At 56.9% G+C, this 19,916-nt stretch overlaps 1 protein-coding gene across 11 annotated transcripts in view; it reads left to right on the top strand.

Moving 5' to 3' along the window:
• NCOR2 (nuclear receptor corepressor 2) overlaps nt 1-19,916 on the top strand; it is a 253,526-nt gene that overhangs the window by 202,288 nt on the left and 31,322 nt on the right. For all 11 annotated transcript variants that reach the window (XM_040611191.1, XM_040611149.1, XM_040611181.1 and 8 more), the window contains 5 exons: nt 743-885; nt 6,326-6,473; nt 8,932-9,496; nt 14,046-14,166; nt 15,037-15,274. In XM_040611191.1, the coding sequence (XP_040467125.1) occupies nt 743-885; nt 6,326-6,473; nt 8,932-9,496; nt 14,046-14,166; nt 15,037-15,274 (1,215 nt within the window). The remainder of the gene's footprint in view (nt 1-742; nt 886-6,325; nt 6,474-8,931; nt 9,497-14,045; nt 14,167-15,036; nt 15,275-19,916) is intronic.

Raw genomic sequence — 19,916 nt, 5'->3', positions numbered from 1 at the left:
GGTTGCCCAGGCACCCCTGCAGAGACCGCAAAGACATATGCGGTGCTGACTTGTTCCTTCCTCCTCCACCCTGCTGAGTTGCCCCAGCGCTGGCAGGAGCACGTGCTTGGGTGGCACCGTTTGGCCAGGATTTCCAGCCCTTGGCATGATGCCTGACCTGGGAAGCTGGTTTTGCACATGAGCACTAACCCTCCGGCATGCCTCTTCCCAGCCTGGGACATCATCTGGGCTTCGTGCCTGGGTGCTGCCACCTCCCTGCCCAGGCTCTGCCTCCCCGTCCATCACAGCACTGGGTGCTCCAGCCCCCCAAACTGCCCAGTCACCCCGAGTCATCACTGGGGCACAGGAGGGTGGAAAGAGCCTTTGCTGCCATGAAGTAAGGGCTGAGAGCTGCTGGCCCAAGTTCTCGCGGACACGCCAGTGCCTCCTGCAGCTGTCCGAAAGGGAAGGCAGCACCACTCGCCCTCCTGGCTGCCTGGTGGCTGGCCGAGACGTGGCTGTGGGGCGTATTTTGTTCTGGAGGCGGTCAGCATAGTGTCTTTTTTCCTCTTGGAAAGAAAAACAGGCTCTTGTAGGTCATCCCCTGGCCTAGGAAGCCATTCAGACGGGTGCTAGTGACCGTATTGTTCCTGTGAAGTTTGGCTTGCGCGGAGGCTGTTTCCTATCCTGCGTGGATAATGCTGCCCTTGTGCGAGCGTATCTGGTGTTAAACCCTTCTGCTTTCTCCTGCCTCCCACCACAGGTCTCCTTGAGCATGGGCGGAACTGGTCGGCCATTGCCAGGATGGTGGGCTCCAAGACCGTGTCGCAGTGCAAAAACTTCTACTTCAACTACAAGAAGAGGCAGAACCTGGATGAGATCCTACAGCAGCACAAACTGAAAATGGTGAGCGCCCCGTCTCAGCCCGCACCAGGCACCGTAGATATTCCCTAGCGAGAGCTGCATGCTTCCTGCAGCCGAGGCAGGATTTTATCATCTCGGAGTGAAAGCTCTGGGGACTGGGGAGCGGGAAGTGGTGCAGGGAAGGGTTCTCCACCCATCCCTCCCCAGGAGGTCTGGAGGAGGGAGAGCTGCTGTGTGGGAGCTGCCTGGGTGTCTGGAGCGTGGCTGGTACACGGGGAGATAAGAAGCAGGAGGAGCGGGGCTGCAGTGCGTCGGCCAGGATGAGCTCAGTCCTGGCCGCACACATACCTCGATGCTGGCCAGGTTGTGCTGTTCCACCCCAGCAAGTGGAGATCCTGGCTCGGCCACAGGCTCTACCCCTGCAGGTACCACAGTTACCTTGTAAACTGCCCACTGGCCCCGAAGAAATTCAGGGGTTTAGGACAGCATGAGGAAAGGCTGGTCTCGACACAGATGTTGGTTGTCTTCAGGGCTGCGAGCAGATGCGCGCATCTCTCCGTGCCTCAGTTTCCCCATCAGAAGGGGCTAAAGCTGCTTCTTTCCTGGCACGTGGTGCAGGGTGTGAATGAAGTGGGGCTTGTTTGGTGTTCTGGACTGCTAAGAACAACTAAGGAATATAATTATTTCATTTGTAGAGTATCCTGGGGTTCCCAGTTTCTGGCTAATAAAATTCACATGGCTAAAACCCCAAGGGGTGCTTTGAAAATGCAAGGGACAATGTTCAATGCAGGAATCTCTCCAAGCAAGCTATTACAGCAAGAGTAGAAAGAAAGACAGGAAAACATTCAATGACTCACCCAGGAATTTAATATCCTAGTCAGTCTATAGGAATGAGAGACACAGAAGACATCGGCGATTCTTTTTTATTAATTCTCTATGCACAGAGACACTCCTGTGTTCCCATGTTTCAGCAAACTGTTTTTAGAAACAAAGCAAACAATATAAAGACCCCCAAACCGATAAAAAGACTGGAATGAAATGTGCATCAAGCCCTCTGAATATAAAATATTACGGTAGAAGGATATCATTTGTTCATTACTGGGGAGAATCTGAAATAAGATCATACAGTTTAGCTGGCAGTGGAGCCGGTGTATATTAATTTACTCTGCTTCCTAATGTTGCAGAAATTATATCACGGAAGTGTTTTTCTGCAGAACCACATTTTTCCCTGCATCCGTCCCTCCAAGGCAGCCACTAGACTTCTCCAGTCTAATTGCTCACTCTCACTTGCAGTTTATATCAGCATCATCATTTTAGTTTTTGAGCACTGGAGCCTATGGGATTCGGTTGTGGAGAAGAACAATGAACATTCAGCTGTTATTTATTGTGCTGTATTGTTTTGTGGCAACAGCAGATGCCAGAAAGCTGAATAAAATAAAAGAACAACTGAGATTAAATTGCCATAGACCTTCCTTCCTGACTCCTAAATATATTCCCGAGCAAACCCAGCCTCCAAATCTCACCCTGTAACCACTAGTCAGCTGTGACCTCTGCGGAGGAAGCACGTGGCGAGCAGCGTGGCATTGCCTAGGTTTGCCGTGACATCCCCAGATTGTTCCCTGACCTCCCCACCACCAGCTATCGCTGATTGTGTGCGGGGAAACGCAGTGGCTCTGCTTTTCTTCCTCATGCTTGATGAGAGCAAACTTAATTAGGAGATCTCATTAGTTTCCCAAATGGGGCTCATTAATATTGTAGCCTCTTCTTCCAGGTAGGTGTGACAGCAGGTTTCAGCAGCATGCAGGCAGCTCGGAGGAGCTGCAGGGACGGGCAGGCAGCAGTGACCGGTGTGGGATGGGAAGCGGAGCCTGGCAAGGTCCCTCTGTCCCCAAATGGTGGCACAGCGTAGTGTGGAGCAGCATGTCCCTATTCCCCATGCTGGGACAGTGCTGGGTGGCATGGGGCCGGGTGTTCTGGCAGTCCCTTGTCCCCTTGGGTGCCAAACCCTGGCTGGCCAGAGCCCAAGGAGCTGTGGGGTCGCAGGGACGCTCCCTCTGAGCATCTGGGGAGCATCCAGCGTTAGGAAGGAGAAGGGTTTGGGTTGCGACAGACAAGGTATCTGGCACGGTGACGCGCCTTTTCCACCTCTCTAGAGCCCGCATAGTCCGTGAAATCCCACATGCTGTGTTTGGGAGTTTAATTTGAAGACCCATCCTTTGACCGGAGAGGTTTTCCCCTGGGGAGAGAGCGCAGAGGGGCCGGGCAGCTGCGCACGGGCTGTGTCAGCACCCAGAGCCCCGTTTCCCCTCTCCCCTGAGATGCCTGGTGCTCACACTGCCCTTCTCCAGCCTGCTGGAGGAGAGGGATCCCACTGCGGTCCTGGCTCAGCGGGGCTGGGTGCCGCAGATCCTCACCTTCCTCCCTCTGCAAGCTCCCCCGTGGATCTGGGTGTCCCTGCCAGCTGGCTGCACCCTGGGCCAGGCAGCCTGTTGGGCAGGGTCAGGCCACCTTGAGGCTTCGCGTTATCAGCCCCGCTGTGTGTTTTGGCTTGATGTCATGCTGAGCGGCTCGGATGGGTCCCAGGCATCAGCGTCACTTATCCCTGACCTTCTGCATGCTGTGCTCTCTAATCTGGGCGTTAAGGAAAGCGGGACATGGGATACACGGTGTCCTCAGAGCTGCTCTTTTTGTTAGCGGTTGGAGACGAGGCGCTGCCTTCACTGGGACCTCTTTGCGGTGTGGTTGTCACTTTGGTCTAGTGGCTGCTGGGGCTTGTTCTGGCTTGTGGAGCAAAGATGGGTGAGTTATCCCCTGGGCTGCTCCTGGTGCTGGTCCTGGTCCTGCTTGGAGACCGAATCCTTTGGACCCCTCTGAGCATCATTTCTTCAGTTCCTTGCTTTTTGGGGTGGTGCTGGCTTTGCCCAGAGCTTCAGGAGGACATCCTGGTGGTCTTTTCTTCTGGAGGGTGAACAAATCTGCCTTGCCTTGGTGTGCAGAGCCTTGTTCTCGAGTTGGAGAACCCTCCTCACCGTGGTGGCAGAGGGTCCTGCCTGCAGTCCCGTCACTGCTGGCTGCTTGCACAGCAGAGCCCAGGAGTCACGCTGTGGTTAGACCTTGTCCTGATGCGGTCTCAGATAAGCATCATTGTGTCACACCAGTGTGGGACCGCCCGGGCCTGCTCTTAGGACAGGCTGAGGCTGCTGATGCTGACAGGAGGTGCCCGTAACGGTGGCTGCATGTCAGTAGTGGGGTTTGGAAGCTGTTTTGGCTGTTGCTGCCAAGTCAGGTGGTGGGTGCAAGGAGAGGCCAAATTTTGTCAGGATGGCTGCGCTGCCCACGAGGCAGAAGGCCAGAGAGATGTCATGCCTGGGGGCTGGTGGCATCTCCGTCTCCTCCTCCAGGACAGATGGTTCTGGTAGATTTGAGCAGCAGGAGGCAGTACCCACTGCCTGGGATGACAGGAGGGGGGGTGGGGGAGGAACTGCCCCTCTCTGCCAGGCTGGGAGTCAGCACGATGGGTCTGGCAGGGGACTGGGTACCCGAGCGGGCAGCACGGAGGAGCAGGCATGGAGTGACCCCTCCTGCAGGGTTTGGTGTCCTCGCTGTGCACAGCACATGTCCTCGGTGGGCTTGGTGGGGCAGAGTGCTCCTGTGGCACCGACTGCTGGGTGCTCCTGCAGAAATACCTGGTGGTGACAGGGAGAGAGCAGAGTCCCCATGGGCTGAGGGGGCACAAAAGAAGCATCAAAGTGCCCATAGCAGATGGTCCTGGCACCTTCCTGTGGCCTCACTGGTGATTGCCTGGATTGAGAGTGCGTTGTGCCGATGGGAGATGCCTGGTCCCAGGCAGAGACTCTTCCGTGTCCACCACAGTGATGGTTGGGATCCCATGTTGGCCATGGGGACCCTGTGGCTGCTCATGGAGGCAGAGCAGTAAGGGACCTCATTCCTTGGGTGCAGGACCTCATGAGGGGCTGGAGCTGTTGGCATTGTAAGAGGCGAGGTGGTGGCCTGAACGTCTCTCTAGGTGTAGCCAGGATCTGCTGCCTGCATTTCAAATCATTTTCCCTAAATACCGGCAGTGGGGACTGCTAGGAGGGGGACCCCTGGTGCCACCGGGGCAGCTCGCTGCTCCACTCCGCCAGCAGCTGCTGGCCCCCGGGCTCTGGCCAAGTAGGGTGCTGAGGCAGGGGCTGGTTCCCAGCTAATTCCCCGGTGAGGAGCCCGCTCCTGCCCGCGGCTGAGTCACAGACCCGTGAGTAAGAGGCAGAGAAGTCTTTGCCATAGTAACATTGGCGCTTCGTCACTGCGTTAGCGTGATGGGGAGCTGCTGCTTCAGACAGGAACGCTGCCGTGGCAGAGGTGTGAATGCTGGCAGTGCTGGGGCATCGCCACCGCTGCCGGGATGGGTGAGGGCACCGCAGAGCCCTGCCTGCCTCCCACCGCCTCACCGTGCCTTCACACAGCCCTTTGTCAAGTGCCTTTTTTCCCTGTCTCCTGCCCAGTTTGATAAAAATAGATTTTGAGCAAGCAGCGTTTCCAAGCAAAAAGCAGTTATATTTGTTTGTTTTATCTGGAAGTTTTTTAAAGGATTGAAAAGTTGGGAGGGGGGGTAAGGGGGAACCAGCTCTTCCCAGCACAGAGATCCAGCAGCAAAGTTAACGTTTCCACCACGACTTTATCTTTTCATCCATGTAAATAAACGTCCTACACACGTCATTCATGTGGGGTTTGCAAGGAGAGCCGGAGATGATGGGCCTGTTCCTACTGGTAATATTTACTCAAGCAACAAGAGCAGGAAACAATAGCAAAGCCGAGACTTTTCCTTCAGGTCGGTGGGAGGGAGCAGCTGTCTGTGCCCTCGTGGCTGCGGCACATGCCCCGGTGAGCGGGGACAGGGCAGACGGGGCACCAGGCAGCTCACCTTCAGGATGCTGTGGCACACGGAGTGTCCCCACTGCCCACTGGCAACGGCCTCCCCAGCACGGGAGTCAAAGTCCTTGGGCAGCACCTGCCATCTGTGGCGTCGGGGTCATTATCTGCCAGTGAGCGTCAGGTGGTGGCCACGCATGTTTGCGTAGCTGGAAATGCGCAGGGCAGACACGTCGCACGTGTGTAATGAGCGGGCATGGGACCACCAGGCTGCAGCCAGCCCTGCACTGGTGACTTGTGTGCGCGTGTCCCTTGGCCACATGGCTGTGCCACCCCTCCAGTGGAGGCTCGCTGCTGCCTGGGGCTGGAGCTCCGTGTGGAGCCAGGCTGGCCGTTGCATGGCGGTCAGAGTTTTGTGGCCAGGTGAGACCACACTGCTGGGCTTTCAGCAGGTGGGGCTGGTCCTAAGGGCTGATAATTCAGAGGGTTTACCCGGGGTGGGGGCCGTAGAGTGTTAGCATCCCTCTTGGCCCTTCAGGCAGGACCAGGGCTCTCTGCTCCCACGCAGCTCCCCTTCTTTCCTTCTCACCACCCTCTGTCTCTTCCCCAGGAGAAAGAAAGGAATGCCAAGAGGAAGAAGAAAAAAGGCACCGCCGTACAAAACGAAGAAGCCGCCTTCCCTCCTGCAGCTGAAGACGAGGAGATGGAGGTGTCTGGGACAAGCGGCAACGAGGAGGAGATGGCTGAGGAGGCGGAAGGTGAGGCGGGTGGGGGCTGCGCTGGGGGGATGCGCTCAGCTCTCCCGGCTTTGCTGCATGGTTGCGGCAGAGGCACTGCGCACAGCCACTCCGGGGCTGCAAACGCCAGCGCTCACAGGGGGTTGCGGCTGCCACCACAAAGCCACACCGAGGTGACGGTGTCCCGCAGCACACGGCACTCGTGGCATTTTGGATGCCTCTGGAGGAGCTCCCTGGATCACTGCCCTCCTCCCATGTCCATCTGGGGGGATGGTTATTTTGGGGAGCCCTTTGGTTTCTGATTTCCATCAGCGTGCTCTCCAAGAGCACCCAGCTTACCAGGACCTGGCATGCTTGTGGGCTCTTGTAAATCACATTCTATGGTGTTTTCCTCCAAAGGAGGGTCCCTGCGTGCTGAGCAGGGTTGGGTAGCCACCACCGTGGGCTCTCAAGGAGCTTATCACGGGTGCAGGGAGGGATAACCTGGCAAGGTTTGCACGTGCCCATCCCCATCCATCAGGGTGCTGCAGCTGCCGCCGCCCCAGGCAGTGAAGCTCCCCAAGGCCAGCACTACCAGCAAAGGCAGGGGAAGCCGTGCTCTCCCACCAGCCAGACCGATGGATCTTGGTGGGTCTCTTCCTCCTCCTTTCCCTTTTAAGGCAGTGTTTTCCTCCTTCCCAGCCATACCAAAGAAAGGAAACAACTTGAAAGTGACAATTTTCAGCTAGTTATCGCTTAGAAAGCACGGCAGTTTGGAGTTTGGAGAAAATGTGCGTAATTTTCCAACAATAGCCCCATTTGACTTCTGTCAAAGTAATTTAATAACTTAACCAGCACTCTGGCACCACACTGGTTTTTGGCCTTAGCGCCCCGGCTAATGGGACTCAAAATGGGAAATCTTTTCAAATCATCATTGCAAGTGACTCATTACGAGGCAGATTCCAGGTAAATCTTTGTGCGAGGTGATACGTGACTCAGAGGCACAAAGTAAAAGGTAGTTATTGCTCTTTGTAAGAGCGCCTGAGAGGAAACAATGTGGTTTTGAGATTAGAGACAGATCTCTTGACACGCTCCTGAGCCTTACGCTCCAAGCCTCATCTCTTGTTCTGCTGCTGGGGTGGGCTGCAGAGCTGAAGGAAGGTGTAAACAGAGCGGGGATGAAATGTCACGGGCACAGAAGTGCCAAGGTGGTGTTAGGCACGAGATGGGCTCTGGCACAAGGGTGGCATTTGGGGATGCTCAGGCAGTAGCTTGGAGTTGGGGAGCCATGTGGCTGGCCAGGGGCAGGAGGAAGGACTTGGTGGGGGTTTATGGTGTAGATCCACGGCTTCAGCATCTGGAGGGACCTCCAGGGACAAGCCTGAGTGGCGCGTCTTGGCGTGGCATTCAGAGTAGCACTGAGTGGCAGTTGGGGCAAGTTTGGCCAGATGTGCTGTAAAGCTCGTCCTTAGGTGGGTGGCGGGACACCTCACTGCTTGCTTGCAAGCAAGTAAAAGTTGGAGAAGGATGAATCTCCTGATGAGTGGGACATGTTTTGCGGCCGAGGAAGGGTGGATGTGCCCTGATGGGACACAGTCTCTCTGTGGCGCACATCTCGAAGTTAGCTTTACTGCTACGGCGAGAGGCAGGGCAAGGGATGCACGTGAGGAAGACTTCGGGCATGAGCATGAGAGCCCTGCCCGGCGGGGAGATGCTGAGATGGGACTGTGGAAGTGTCCTAGTGCTCCTGGCCCTGGCAGAGGTTTGGAGGGAACAATCCTCCCCCCAGCCATAGAAACAACCTCCCTGCAGCACCTTCATCTGCAGCGGCGCACGGACGCTTGCGCTTCAGCTCACTTGGAGCTGTTGGTGGCAGGTTTGAGAACGATCCTTCCCATGTAATAATTAACCTGTCCCGCCACACTGCCAGCACTTTGCTACTGCCAGCGCTTTGCTTTCGCTGACCCTGACCTCCTTTCTTCTGCCACTGGCGGCTTAAATAACAACAAACAGGCACAGTGGTTTGGGATGGTCTCCAGGTGCCCCGGGGGTGGCAGGAGCCAGGGACACAGGCTACGTAAGTCAGCGAGCAAGGTGCCAGCGAGGCGCTTGGTCCCAGGGGAGCAGAGCTGCTCCAGAGCCATGGGTGAGAGGGTGAGGAGGGAGCAGGTCCTGTCCTGCAAATCCAGCCAGCAGCCAGGGTTTTCCCTTAAAACCCAGCTTCCCAGTCGCTCGGGCTCCAGCCTTTTGGGTGTGTGGTTTTGTGTTTGGGTGGGGGTTAACAACAGTCGTCGTGCTGGGCAAGCAGAGAGGCCCCCAGAGCATCCCTTTGCTGGTAGGCTCAGGATCTGGGGATCCCGGTGCAGCTCTCCCAGCCCCAGGATCGTCTCCCCCTCAGAGGAACGAGGGCGTTCTCCTCCCAAGGGAGGGGGTGGAGGCAGTGATATGGGAAGCAAGAATCTCGGGCTGATCCTTATTTTTATTTCTTCCCTTTTCTCAGCTGCAGTAAATAACAGCTCCGACACTGAGAGCATTCCCTCACCGAGGCCCGAAGCCAAAGAAGGAGGCGAAAACGGGGCCAAGGCACCACCCGGGCCAGGAGGTGACTCCAGCGCAGAACCGGCAGTCAAGTGGGAAGAGGCTCCAACACCCCCCCGTTCCACCACTGACGCTCCCCCCGCTCCCCCCGCAAATCCCGCTCCTGCCGCCAGCCCTCCGCCGGAGGCAGCTCCCGAGCCGCCCAGCAGCGAGGAGAAGGGGCAGGAGGACCTGGTGGTGGACGTGGTGAAAACGGAGGAGCCGGAGGAGAAGGTGAGCGAAGAGCCCTGCAAGAGCGAGGTGAAGGAGGAGAGTGAAGACAGCCAGGAGAAGGACAAGGGGAATGACAAGAAGGCGGAAAGCGGCGTCAGCGGTGGAGGGACAGTGGGGACAGAGGGGACGCCCAAGGCTGAGAAGAAGGAGAGCCACAAAGGCAGTAAAGGCCCCGGGGTGAACCCCGACAGCGACTCCAGCGCGACCTGCAGCGCGGACGAGATGGACGAGCAGGATGCGGTGGACAAGAGCAGGTAGGAGTGGGGAGAGAGGTGGGCAAGCGCACGGCCCAAGGGCCGGACGAGTGTCTCCGTTGCATGCCACAGTGCCCATGTGCGCTTTGGTGAGCTCCTCCTTGGGAATATCACCACTTAGGCACTCCCCCAGGTGAAGGGACATGCCCCACCGTGTCCCCACGTGGCCATGACCCTTTGGCAGTTACTTGCCAAGGGGTTGTGACGCAGCGAGCAGTGCGATGTTGCAATGTGCAGGCGCTACTGGCAGTGGCCGCGGGCAGGTGTTGGGTGCAGAGCCACTGCGGTGGCTGGTGGCAGCCCATCTGGGTGACGCAATGGAGCAGGACTGTGGGGCTGTGCAGAGGTGCAGGCAGGTTTGCCAGCATCTAAGGTTGGGAAGGATTTCTGTCCAAGTCAGTGCTGGCAGGAGATAAGTTGCATCAGGGACATGTTCCCAGTGCAGAGAGGGGGCGAGGTGCTCCCTTGGCAGAGACGCTGCTTGGATCCGTAGGGGTGACTTACCCACCCTGGCTGTAAAGGGAGGATAATGGTGGGGGCTGTGCAAGCTTGTGGTGGCCATGCCACCAGGTCTTCACCTCAGCTGCTGAGATCCTGAGCCCTCCACCCACCCCTGGGGCCAGCAGCCAAGGGTGCCTCTGACCCTCATGGATGGTTCTTGGCACAGGGAGGGGAAACACTGGCCGCCCCCTTGGAGAACTGTCCTGCTCTCCTCCCAGCTTTTCCCACGGAGCGCTCCCCACCCAACAGCCTCACAAATGGGGAGAGGGTTTCCTGGTTTTTAAAGAGTATGTATGAATACATGCATCTTCGTAGCACTGATTTTTCTAATGGCACCTGCTCCTGGGCCAGGTGGAACTGCTGGGTCCACCCTGCCGTCACACACAGGGACAGCAGTCCCTCCCCACCTCAGAGCTGGGCTGGGACTGGAAGCTGGCATCCCACATCCAGCATCCTACATCCCACATCCATCCCATGGGCTTGCAGGGGGCAGTTTGGCAGTGAGACGGGTACTGAGCGGGCTGTGCGCAGGGCAGTGGATGGAGCTAGTTAAAAAAACAACCAAGCAAAGCAGCGGGATGAGGTGGTAAGGAGCTGCCATGCATCTCCACTGCTCCTGAGGGCCTCTGCACTTTGCCTGTGGTTGATGCAGGAGCCAGTGGGTGAGTGCTGCTTGTGCGGGAGCATCCTCCGCGCCACCCGGCCACCCTGGGGGTTCAGTCCCTCTGGCTGCCAAGCAGCTGGAAGCAGCGCTGACGATGGCGAGGGGTGGCGTAGATGCCGCTGGCCCCAGCCCCATGGCAGGGCTGAGGCCTCTTGGCTGCGGTGCTCCTCTCCGGCGGTGGACAGAGTCCAGCACCACCCCTCCCCACCCTCCCCTCCTTCCCAGACAGGAGAAAGCTTCCCAGCAAGGGAGAGTGAGGCCAGTGGGGCTGCACTCCTCAAGTTTAAGATTAACCCAACCGAAAACAGGACAGCAGTGGCTTGTACCAACTTCCCAGCACCAAAGGAGCAAGTCGTCTTGGGAATGACTTTTTCATCCCCAGCTCCTCGCTGAGTCAGCACCTATCTTGCTTGTCAAACAGTTACCAGCTTCTAGGAATACGAAACATTAAAGAGGCATCCCACAGCTCCCGGGCCACTCCTCTTCCCCGGTGTGGCGATGCAGCGTGGGTGACAGCAGAGCCTGCCAGCACAGGGAGGCTGCGGCTGATGCCAGTGCTGCCGCTGCCCAGCACGGGAGCCTCGCGAGCACCCACAGTGCTGGTCCCCAGCCAGCTCCGAGGTCTCAGCGCTGTTGTGCTCCGGCTGGGGACTCTGTGCCTGTCCCCACTGGAATTTTTCTCCTTCGCGTTTCCCACCGGTGGAGGGCTGCTCGCTCGCAGGCGGTTACTGCAGCCCCACTGCCGCAGCGTGACTCGCGATGAGCAGGACGAGGCTGCTGAGATGCCGCGTGAGCCACCCCGTCACCGCATCACCCGATGCTCGCCCGCCCACCCAGCGCCGGTGGGGCGTGGGTGCTCTTCCCTGCGCTTGTAAAAGCATCAAGCTGTCCATGGCATCTCCCGGAGGGTGGCTAGGGTGTCCCCGTGGTGAGAGGGAAGGGGAGCAGGGTTGGTGTGAGATGTCGGGGCAGCCTTTTTTGCGTCCTTCTGCAGTTCACACCAGCAAAGGCAAGTCCAGGATAAGGAGGCGGCAGCCTTAACTCATCAAAGCTGGAGAAGGCAGCTGATTGTCTGTGGTTCCATGCAGCATGTGCTGCAATAGCACTGCCAGTACTGCGGTTCAGCGGGAGGTCACGCCAGACAGGGATGCACGAGGTGAGGGCTGTGCTTGGGCCAGCGCTGCATTGATGCTGTGGCCCTGGCTTAGGGAAGCCCATTGGGGAAATCTGGTAGCCATCATCTTTTTACAGCCACTGTGTGTGCAAGGAATTGGATTTGACTGGGTCACGTGTCCGTGTGTTGGCTGTCTGGCAGTGAAACTGGTCCCCATCTCAGCAGGTTGGAGGAGTTTGGGAGTTTCATAGATGCGGTGTCCTGGTCACCCCAGAGCTTTGCGCCTGGGAGGGGACATTTCCACACCCCCGAGGCTCAGCCATGTGCGTGCCCACCCCTTCCTGCTCAAACCCTTTTCCCATCCCTCCCAACACCATCACCCCTGTTTAGGGACTGGTGGTTGGGTTGGGAGGTCCCAGGTTGGCAGCAGGTGGGTACGAGATGCTGAGGGTTGTTCATCCGGTGACTTCCAGAGCAAAGCACCCAACAGATCGCCCTGGGTCCGGTACAAGTTCTGCTGGGAGCGACATAATCAATTACACAATTTGCATATTGATGAATTTAATACTGACTCTAGCTTCCTAAGCATCAGGATCCTGGAGAGCTTTAAGGAAACCTGAGGATCTTAAGTGGGCTTAAAGGGACCATAAGGGTGCTTAAATGCATCTCCATGAGTGCCATGAGTACGCTGGGGGGCTGCTGGGGTGGCTGATCCATGTGTCTCAGCAGACTTTGGGGTGTTGCACCCTTCTGGGAGCGCTGTCCATGTTCCCAACGGCACAGCTCCACAACACCCACATGGCTCCACGGACAGACATCGTGATTATTCAGAGAGCAGCTCAGAATAATCCTGCCTGGTCTCCCCTGGGTGCCTAACCAGAGCACCCTGGTCCTGGTCTGGAGGTGGGTCCCTTTCCTCTCAGGTGCTGGGCACTGTGTGGAGCGAGGGCTGGGGCAGTCCCAGCACCAGGATGAGTTTATTCCCCGCACATGGCCCCGCCACACTTGTTTATTCAGCCAAGGGTGAGCATGGAATGACCTTGAAATTTATAGGCTGAAGAGAGCAGTGAAATAACAGCTAAAATAAACAAATCAAGCTGTAAAGCTTGAAAACTATGAACTGGCTTCAGCAAATGGGAGTCAGGAGGGAGAGAAAGCGGAGATGGCCTGGAGAGATGTGGCCCCCGGGGTCTCAGCACGAGCTCAGGCGCTGGACACACCATGGGCTTCACATGCCTCCATCCCCACCCTGTTATGGTGGCACCATGGAGGTGCCCACCTCGCACCATTGGCACAGGGGCTCGATGCGGCGGGCTGAGTGTCTGCCACGCAACTCAAAGAGCCAAGGGGAAGAGTAAGCGGCAAGGGTGCACCAAATCCAGCCTCATCTTTCCAGTGATCGAGTGTCCCAGCCGCGTGAACGGGTTGCTGGCCCAGGCTTTAGCACCTTGATAAAAGGCAGTTGTTGAAGGGAAGCACGAGGCTGATCCCCAGCACCAGGCAAGCACCATGTGTGAGCTCTGGAGAGTAGCAGGATGCACAAATGAAGTTGAACTGGTCACCCTGCTCTGTAATTCCCAGCTCCAGGCTCTGGTTTTCCCTTGGGTCTATTCTGGACATCAGCAGATTTCCTAGAAATTGTGTAGGGGATGAGGGAAAGAGGGCTCAAGAGCCTGTTGAGCCAGATGTAGTGGTCTTGTTTGAACTTGGAGCCCCATGGGGGTTGTCTTTGGAAAGCAGGATTTGAATCCCATCCTGCTCTCTGCCTCCCCTTGGCCTTTTCATCCCATGGCAGAGCTGCCCCGGTTGCTGGCTGGGCCCGGGTTGTGTTTGTTCCCCTCTGTGCCTGCCCTTGTAGACCAAAATGACTTGGGGACACGTACAGCCCACCAAGGTCAAAGCCAAGAGACCTCCCCAGTCAGTGGCTGCGGGTCCCCCATGCTGTGGGCAGCACTGCAGATCTTCCCGCTGCGCAGCCTCCTGTCGGACGAGCATCCTGATGGTGGATGCCGAGATCTTTGGAGCGCTGGTTGCCATCTAACCTGGTTTGGGGGCAGGGCAGCAGTTTGCAGGGCCAGGAGCCCAAGTGCACAATGTGTTCAAGAGCCCAGAATCCCAGCAGCGAGCAGGGGTCTGGCACGCTCCTCTCTGATGACGGGGATGTCCTCTAGGCTCAACAGCGTAAAACAGGGATGCAGGGTGCGGGGGAGCGATGGGACGTGGAGCTCGCCCCTGGCAGAGCCTGGCTGACGTGCGTGTTTTGCGTCCAGGTTGCTGTCCCCCCGGCCCAGCCTGCTCAACACCACCAGCGACGCCAGGCTGAACTCCTCGCCGCAGAAGCCGCTGGACCTGAAGCAGCTGAAGCAGCGCGCTGCTGCCATCCCTCCCATTGTGAGTACCCCAGCAGCGAGGGCCGGGGCCGGGAGCACGCTGACATGCGCCTCGTGCATGCTCTCCCCTCGGGCTGCATCCCCGGCATGGCGTGCATCGGGCTGCTGAGCGCTGCGCCCGGGGCGTGCGAGCCCCCCAGCAGGCAAGGTGCAGAGCATGGTCCCAGCCGCTGCAGCAGCTCTGCCAGCAGCGTTTGGATGTCCCTTGAGCTCTTTTATCAGAAAGTTGTGGGAGGTCTGGACAGAAAAAGCTTCTTGCTGCCACATGACTGCTGCCTCACATTGCTTTAAAAAGCAAGCATGCACTTTCCCATCCCTGCACTTCTCTCCATCTCGTGCGCTTGAGGGTTACTACCTAAGAAGGATTTATGCTTTTTCTCACCCACAAGCTCTGCTTGGTCCCCCTTTTTGGCTACCCAGTAGCTGTGTACTGAAAGAATGTGTTCTCTGAGGCTGGTGGCTCCTGGGCAGTAGCGCAGGGGAGGCAGGGGGGACATCCCTGCATTCAGGTTTCGAGTGCTCAGGGAGGACCCGTTCCTGATGCTTTTCCAGTTTCCCACGTTACAGCTCAAGATGTGGCTGCTGTAATGTAACTTCTGGCAAAAGCTACAAGCACTTAACTATAGATTAGAGGTTTTTAAACAAGGGATTTCTGAGGCTCTCCTATAGCATTACCAGCACGGAACTGAGACTCTTTGTTGTGGGCTTTTTCACTCTCCTGTGGCTGGTGAGCTTTGGAGCCCTGTTTGGGCTGATAAGACTCGTGGTAATAGCGTGGGGCAGGTGCTTCTTGTAACACCTTGAGGTCTCCAAATCTGTTATGGATATCAACAGCATGTGACCAGCATCCCCAATTCTTCTCCCTATGCAGATTTCCGAAGGTTTCTCGGAGGGGATACTGCAGAGTGGAAGCGTGAAGCCTCAGGTGCCTCCCCACGCCTTGGCCCTCTACCAGCAGCAGATCACGAAAGCCCACGAGTCTGCCCGGGAGGACGTGCCCCCGAGCAAGCTGTCGCAGTCCCAGCAGCAGCAGGCTGAGAAGGAGCAGCAGCAGCCAAGCAGCAGCCCCAGGGGAAAGAGCAGGAGCCCCGCTGTTGGTGACAAGGAAGGTAGGGGCTGTGCGCGTGTCGGTGCGTCCCCATCCCCACAGGAGTGCCCGTGTGTGCCGCTGTGTGCAGCCAGCAGCTTTCCTCCTCTGAGGTGAAAGCTCGCTTCGACCCTTGAAAGCTCTTTAATAGCATCTTGAAGCGGGACGAGAGAGGCATGGCTAATTTCCCATGTTCATTAGACAGTACATCATGTCTCATTGAGCCTACAGCAAACACCAGGCCACTGCCGAGCGCCGAGGAGGTGAAGATTGCCTTTATTAGCGTCTCTGCCATTCACTTGAGAGCAAAGGGGCCTGGAGGCATGCCAGGGCTCTGGGTACAATGGCTCTTTTCTACCTTGCTGGCTTTCTATAAAGAATGCTTTTAATGCTCAGCAGGGACCATTATTTCATTTAAAATCAATGCTAATACTGTGACTCGGAGTCCAAAGGTTCCTGTAAAGATTCCCAGTGCTTTCTCCCCGGAATAGCTCTGATGTGGTTTGGCTGCCTAATGAGCAATTCAGAGTTTCCCACCATAGAGCATCTGAAACATTATTAGCTTGAGCACCTGGGGATCAAGGTTAAGGAGAGACGAGAAGTCCTGATGACACCATCATCTAAATGTGTTTTTAATCTGAGCATCGGAGTCTGTTCCAGTTCAGAGTGTTTCCCTGCCCCTCGTAGCCAGCCTGCAGTCAGTTGCCTGTGAAGATGAGATGCTGTCACCAGTGGCACCATCAGAGGAGCTGGGTGGGTGGGATGTCCCCCAGTGCTGGATCCTGCACAGGGATGGGTGCAGCTGCAAAAATTACCTGCTTATGCATGGGGGGGGGAGGTGGATAAGACTACATTGACCAGGCAGATCTGCACTGGACCTGGGCTGTGATCTTTGCTGGAAAATCGCTGCGCTAATTCAGCGTCCGGCAGCCAGGATCTTAGCAGCCTGCTCTGCAGTGTCCAGGGCCAGGTATTTATTCTTCAAGCTGTCACGTCCCTCTGGACAGAACAATGTGCTTGCAAGAAGAGTTGGTTGCTGGCACTTGGCCGAAATTTTATTGAACAATAAACAGTGCCCTGAGTGCCTTGCACCTCCAGAATGTTTTGCATGCAAGCAAGGAAGGTGACTGCTCACCTTGAAAGAAAGGGGAGCTGCCCCCCATGAGTCATGGTGTTTCCACCTGTGGAGTCCCATCTCCAGCTGCTCCCGTCCTCATGTTTGCTGCCCAGCCGGAACAGCTCCCCTCCAGCTCTTCCCCCCCAGCAGGCAGGTGGGTGGGATCCCTTGCTGTGCTGGGATCCCTTGCTGTGCCAGGATCCCTTGCTGTGCTGTCATCCTGTGCAGATCTGGTCTTGTGCGGCTCAGCTTGCTGATGAGCTGGGTGGCACAGGCAGCGCTCAGACCAGGAGCTCTGCATCGCCGGTGTCCCGGTATGAGCTCCAGCTTCCTCCTGGCTGCAGGAGGATGAGGAGGTGAGGCAGGTATGTGTGTGTTAGGTACAAGGCGGGCTTTAGGGGTTGGAGATTAACTATGCCGTTCTGCAACGTGTTCGTACCGTTATTAAATGCAGGGTCCCTTACCCAGGTGGGTTTTTTATGGCTTTGTTCTCTGCAAAGCACTGATACGAAGCACTTTATTCTCTCCTCTCACACCTCTGTAGCGCTCTGAATCTTCCAGGTTAATGAAACTAATTACGCCTCCTTGTACCTCTGCAAACATCTCAGCAGGTCTTGGGCTCCAGCTGTGTGGCAGCCAAACCCTGCATAGCTGTGCATGCGCGCCGGGTACCACGCTGGGTCTGGGTTGCACGTGGACCTTAGGGAATCATAGGCTGCTCTTCTCTGTTCACGATGGGAAGGCATCTCCTATTTGAAAACTAGCAGGTTTGTGATGCGTCACCTTAAGGGGAGAAATCGAGTCCCCCAGAGTTGTGATTTCAGTATGGGTACGGACTGATGTAGCGGCTCAGTGCTGTCTCTGCATCTTGGAGCACGTCCTGGCTGTGGGTCAGGGGTTAGTGGGGAGATAGCCAGCTAGTCCTGGCAAACCTGTGTACGTCCCTTCCCTCCCCTGCTCTCCGAGGCATCCCGGTGAAGCAGCAGGCATCCAGGCTGCGGGCATGGTGCTGCCACACCACCTCTACACGGGCCTGGCGTTAAGTGAGCGACTCCAGCGCAGCCTGCGGAGCCCTCGGGAGCGCAGCCCTCTGCACCTCCTAGCAAGGGGCCAGCGCCCCCAGGGCAGGTAGTCCCGCTCCTCCCCTGCTCCGTAAGAGAGCTTGAACTCTTGCAGCTGCTCCAGAGATCCAACGTCCTTCTCACCGCTCTGGATCCACTTCAAAGCCAAGCCTTGCACGCATCCTGGCTGAGGCACTGGCTGCCTCGCAGCCGCTGGCTGGGGCCGTATCGGCTTGGAGGGCGGCCAGCCGAGCGGAGCCGGAGCCGTACCTTCCTGAGCGCTGCCCTCCCTTCCAAGAGGAGCTGCTAATCGCGGGGCTGGGCAGAGGCAGGCAGCCCTGCCTGCATCTCACTGACAGGCAGACGGATCCCTTTTCCCATTGCCGAGTCGCCGTCGGGCATATCTTCGGTTATCGCTCGGCAGTTTGAAAGCCAGCGGTATGTTTTGTGTTGATTTAGTTGTGTTTCATTTGGCCTTTGTAGGCGATGGGGAGCCAAGAGCATTAATTTGGATGACGGATCATATAAACTCTGACTCCTTCACTCCCATTCCAGGGGTTTGATAAACGGTAATAGGAACTCTCTCTTCCCCACGTAAGTGCTATTTTATCAAAAGCTGGCTGAGTTATAGCCACCCTCTAATGTGGGGGCAATTAGGAACTGGCTGCGTTTCACCAGCTGGGAGAGGCACACGGGGGAGGGGACGGCTCCCGCAGGCAGGGGCGGGGGACGGGGCTCCCCAAGAGCCATCCAGGGTGCACGTAGCTTTGACTGTCGGTGCCTTGGCGCTGGAGAGCATCTTCAGCCAGGACATCCCAGTGCCATTTGTCCCAGCGTGAGCAGAGCTGAGTGAGGCTGAGCTGAAGAGCAGAAAACCAGGGAGTGTGGACGTGCCAAGGACTCTCTGTCGCTCTGGAGGATGTGCCTGGATTCCCCCGTACTGGCAGGACAAAGAGATCCTCTCTGGGATCCAGCGTGGGAAGAGAAGAGGCTGCAGCCGAGGTCTGGCCCCAGCAGGCTGCAGAGGTGTGAGTGCCTGGACACCTCCATGCGCCAGTAATGGATTTCTTCTCTCACTGAAGGGGACAAGAATAATCTCCCAGCTTCGGAGCACACTGAGCATTAATAACGATAATGCAGTAAAGCCTCATTAAATTGGGCCTCTGATAATCTGCTTGCCCTATTATTAGGCTTAGCGGGATTCAGGCATCTATTTTTATCAAAAATTGATGGTTAAAGGCTGGGTTCCTTTGTGATTGCTATTGTTTACTGCCCAGTTTCTAATTTCTGGTCAGTGTGGACGTTACGCAGGTGGGTCTGGGGAAGAAGGGCAGTACAAAATTAAGTGTTTATCGATTACAAGCAAATCCTACCAATCCTGCCTCTAATCCATCCAGAAAAGGCTGTCTCATCCGTCTGCTCAGCAAAGCCTGAGGAGGATGCACTTGGGCTGGAGCTGGTGCAGATGAAGCCTCTCTTTTCCCTGGCACCCTGCAGAGCGTGGCAGGGCTCAGGCATCCCCAGCATGGCTCCTCCATAATTAAGTACTTCTTGGCCTCCCATCAACCTTTTTATAGCCAGGGTGAACCCAGCCTGGCATCCAGTGTACCCCAAGCCAGATAATTTTGGGAAGCTCTCCTGCCCCCAGCCCTGGTGCCTTGCAGAGGAGCAGCAAGCTGCCCAGCTCCCCGCAGAGGCATCTGGCTGTCCTGCAGAGCTTATCTTGATCTTCATTTGCCTTTGACAGTCTCATACAGCATGGGTGTCCCAGGTGTTTGGAGAACGTCGGCACATTATTCCCTTGCTGTCCAAGAAGCTGATGCTGTCATTTCTGGCTGCTTCCCGCAGCCTACAAATGGTGTATAGCCAGCAGCTGTCCTTTGAGAGTGGCGGAGCTTTCACATCACGATGTGATGTGGGGATGAGCGCGTTCCCGATGTGCTGCTGTGTGGTGGTCCCTCCCCCGGCACCCTGTGCTCAGCTACACAGCACAGACCATGTTGTCACCAGCAAGCTGGTGCCTGCTGGATGTCCCCCACACACCAGAGGGATGCCAGCATTGGTGCCTCTTGTCTTTAACCTCAGTGAAGGGTCAGGCAGGATCATCATTAATCCCCCCAGCCCTGCCGTGGTGGCTGGTGCGGAGCTGTGGGCACAGGCGGGAGGCGTCCAGGAGCAGTTTGCACGTAGCCAAGCCCTGATGAGGAGTGCTGCACACCGAGCGCCGTCTCTCTGAGTGGGGTGGGATGTCCGTGGGGGTCCCGACTGGCAGTGAGCGCCAGCAGAGTCCCCAGCCCAGACATCCGTCCTCCCTGCTGTGCTTTAAGCATCCGAGTGACATAAATGCTGTCAAATCCAGGCAGTGACACTGAGGCTTATTCTTTTTAGTTTGGCTGGAGAATTCAGCCCTCATCTCGTGGCCAGGTTGGACCCAACTGAAGCCACTTGCCATGCAGGGAGCTGGCTCGGGCATCCCTGCCCGTGCC

Source organism: Falco naumanni, chromosome 1 (genome assembly GCF_017639655.2).
Source record: "Falco naumanni isolate bFalNau1 chromosome 1, bFalNau1.pat, whole genome shotgun sequence".
NCBI lineage: Eukaryota > Metazoa > Chordata > Aves > Falconiformes > Falconidae > Falco > Falco naumanni.
Note: the sequence above shows the minus strand (reverse complement) of the source record. Positions and strands in the feature narration are given on the sequence as shown.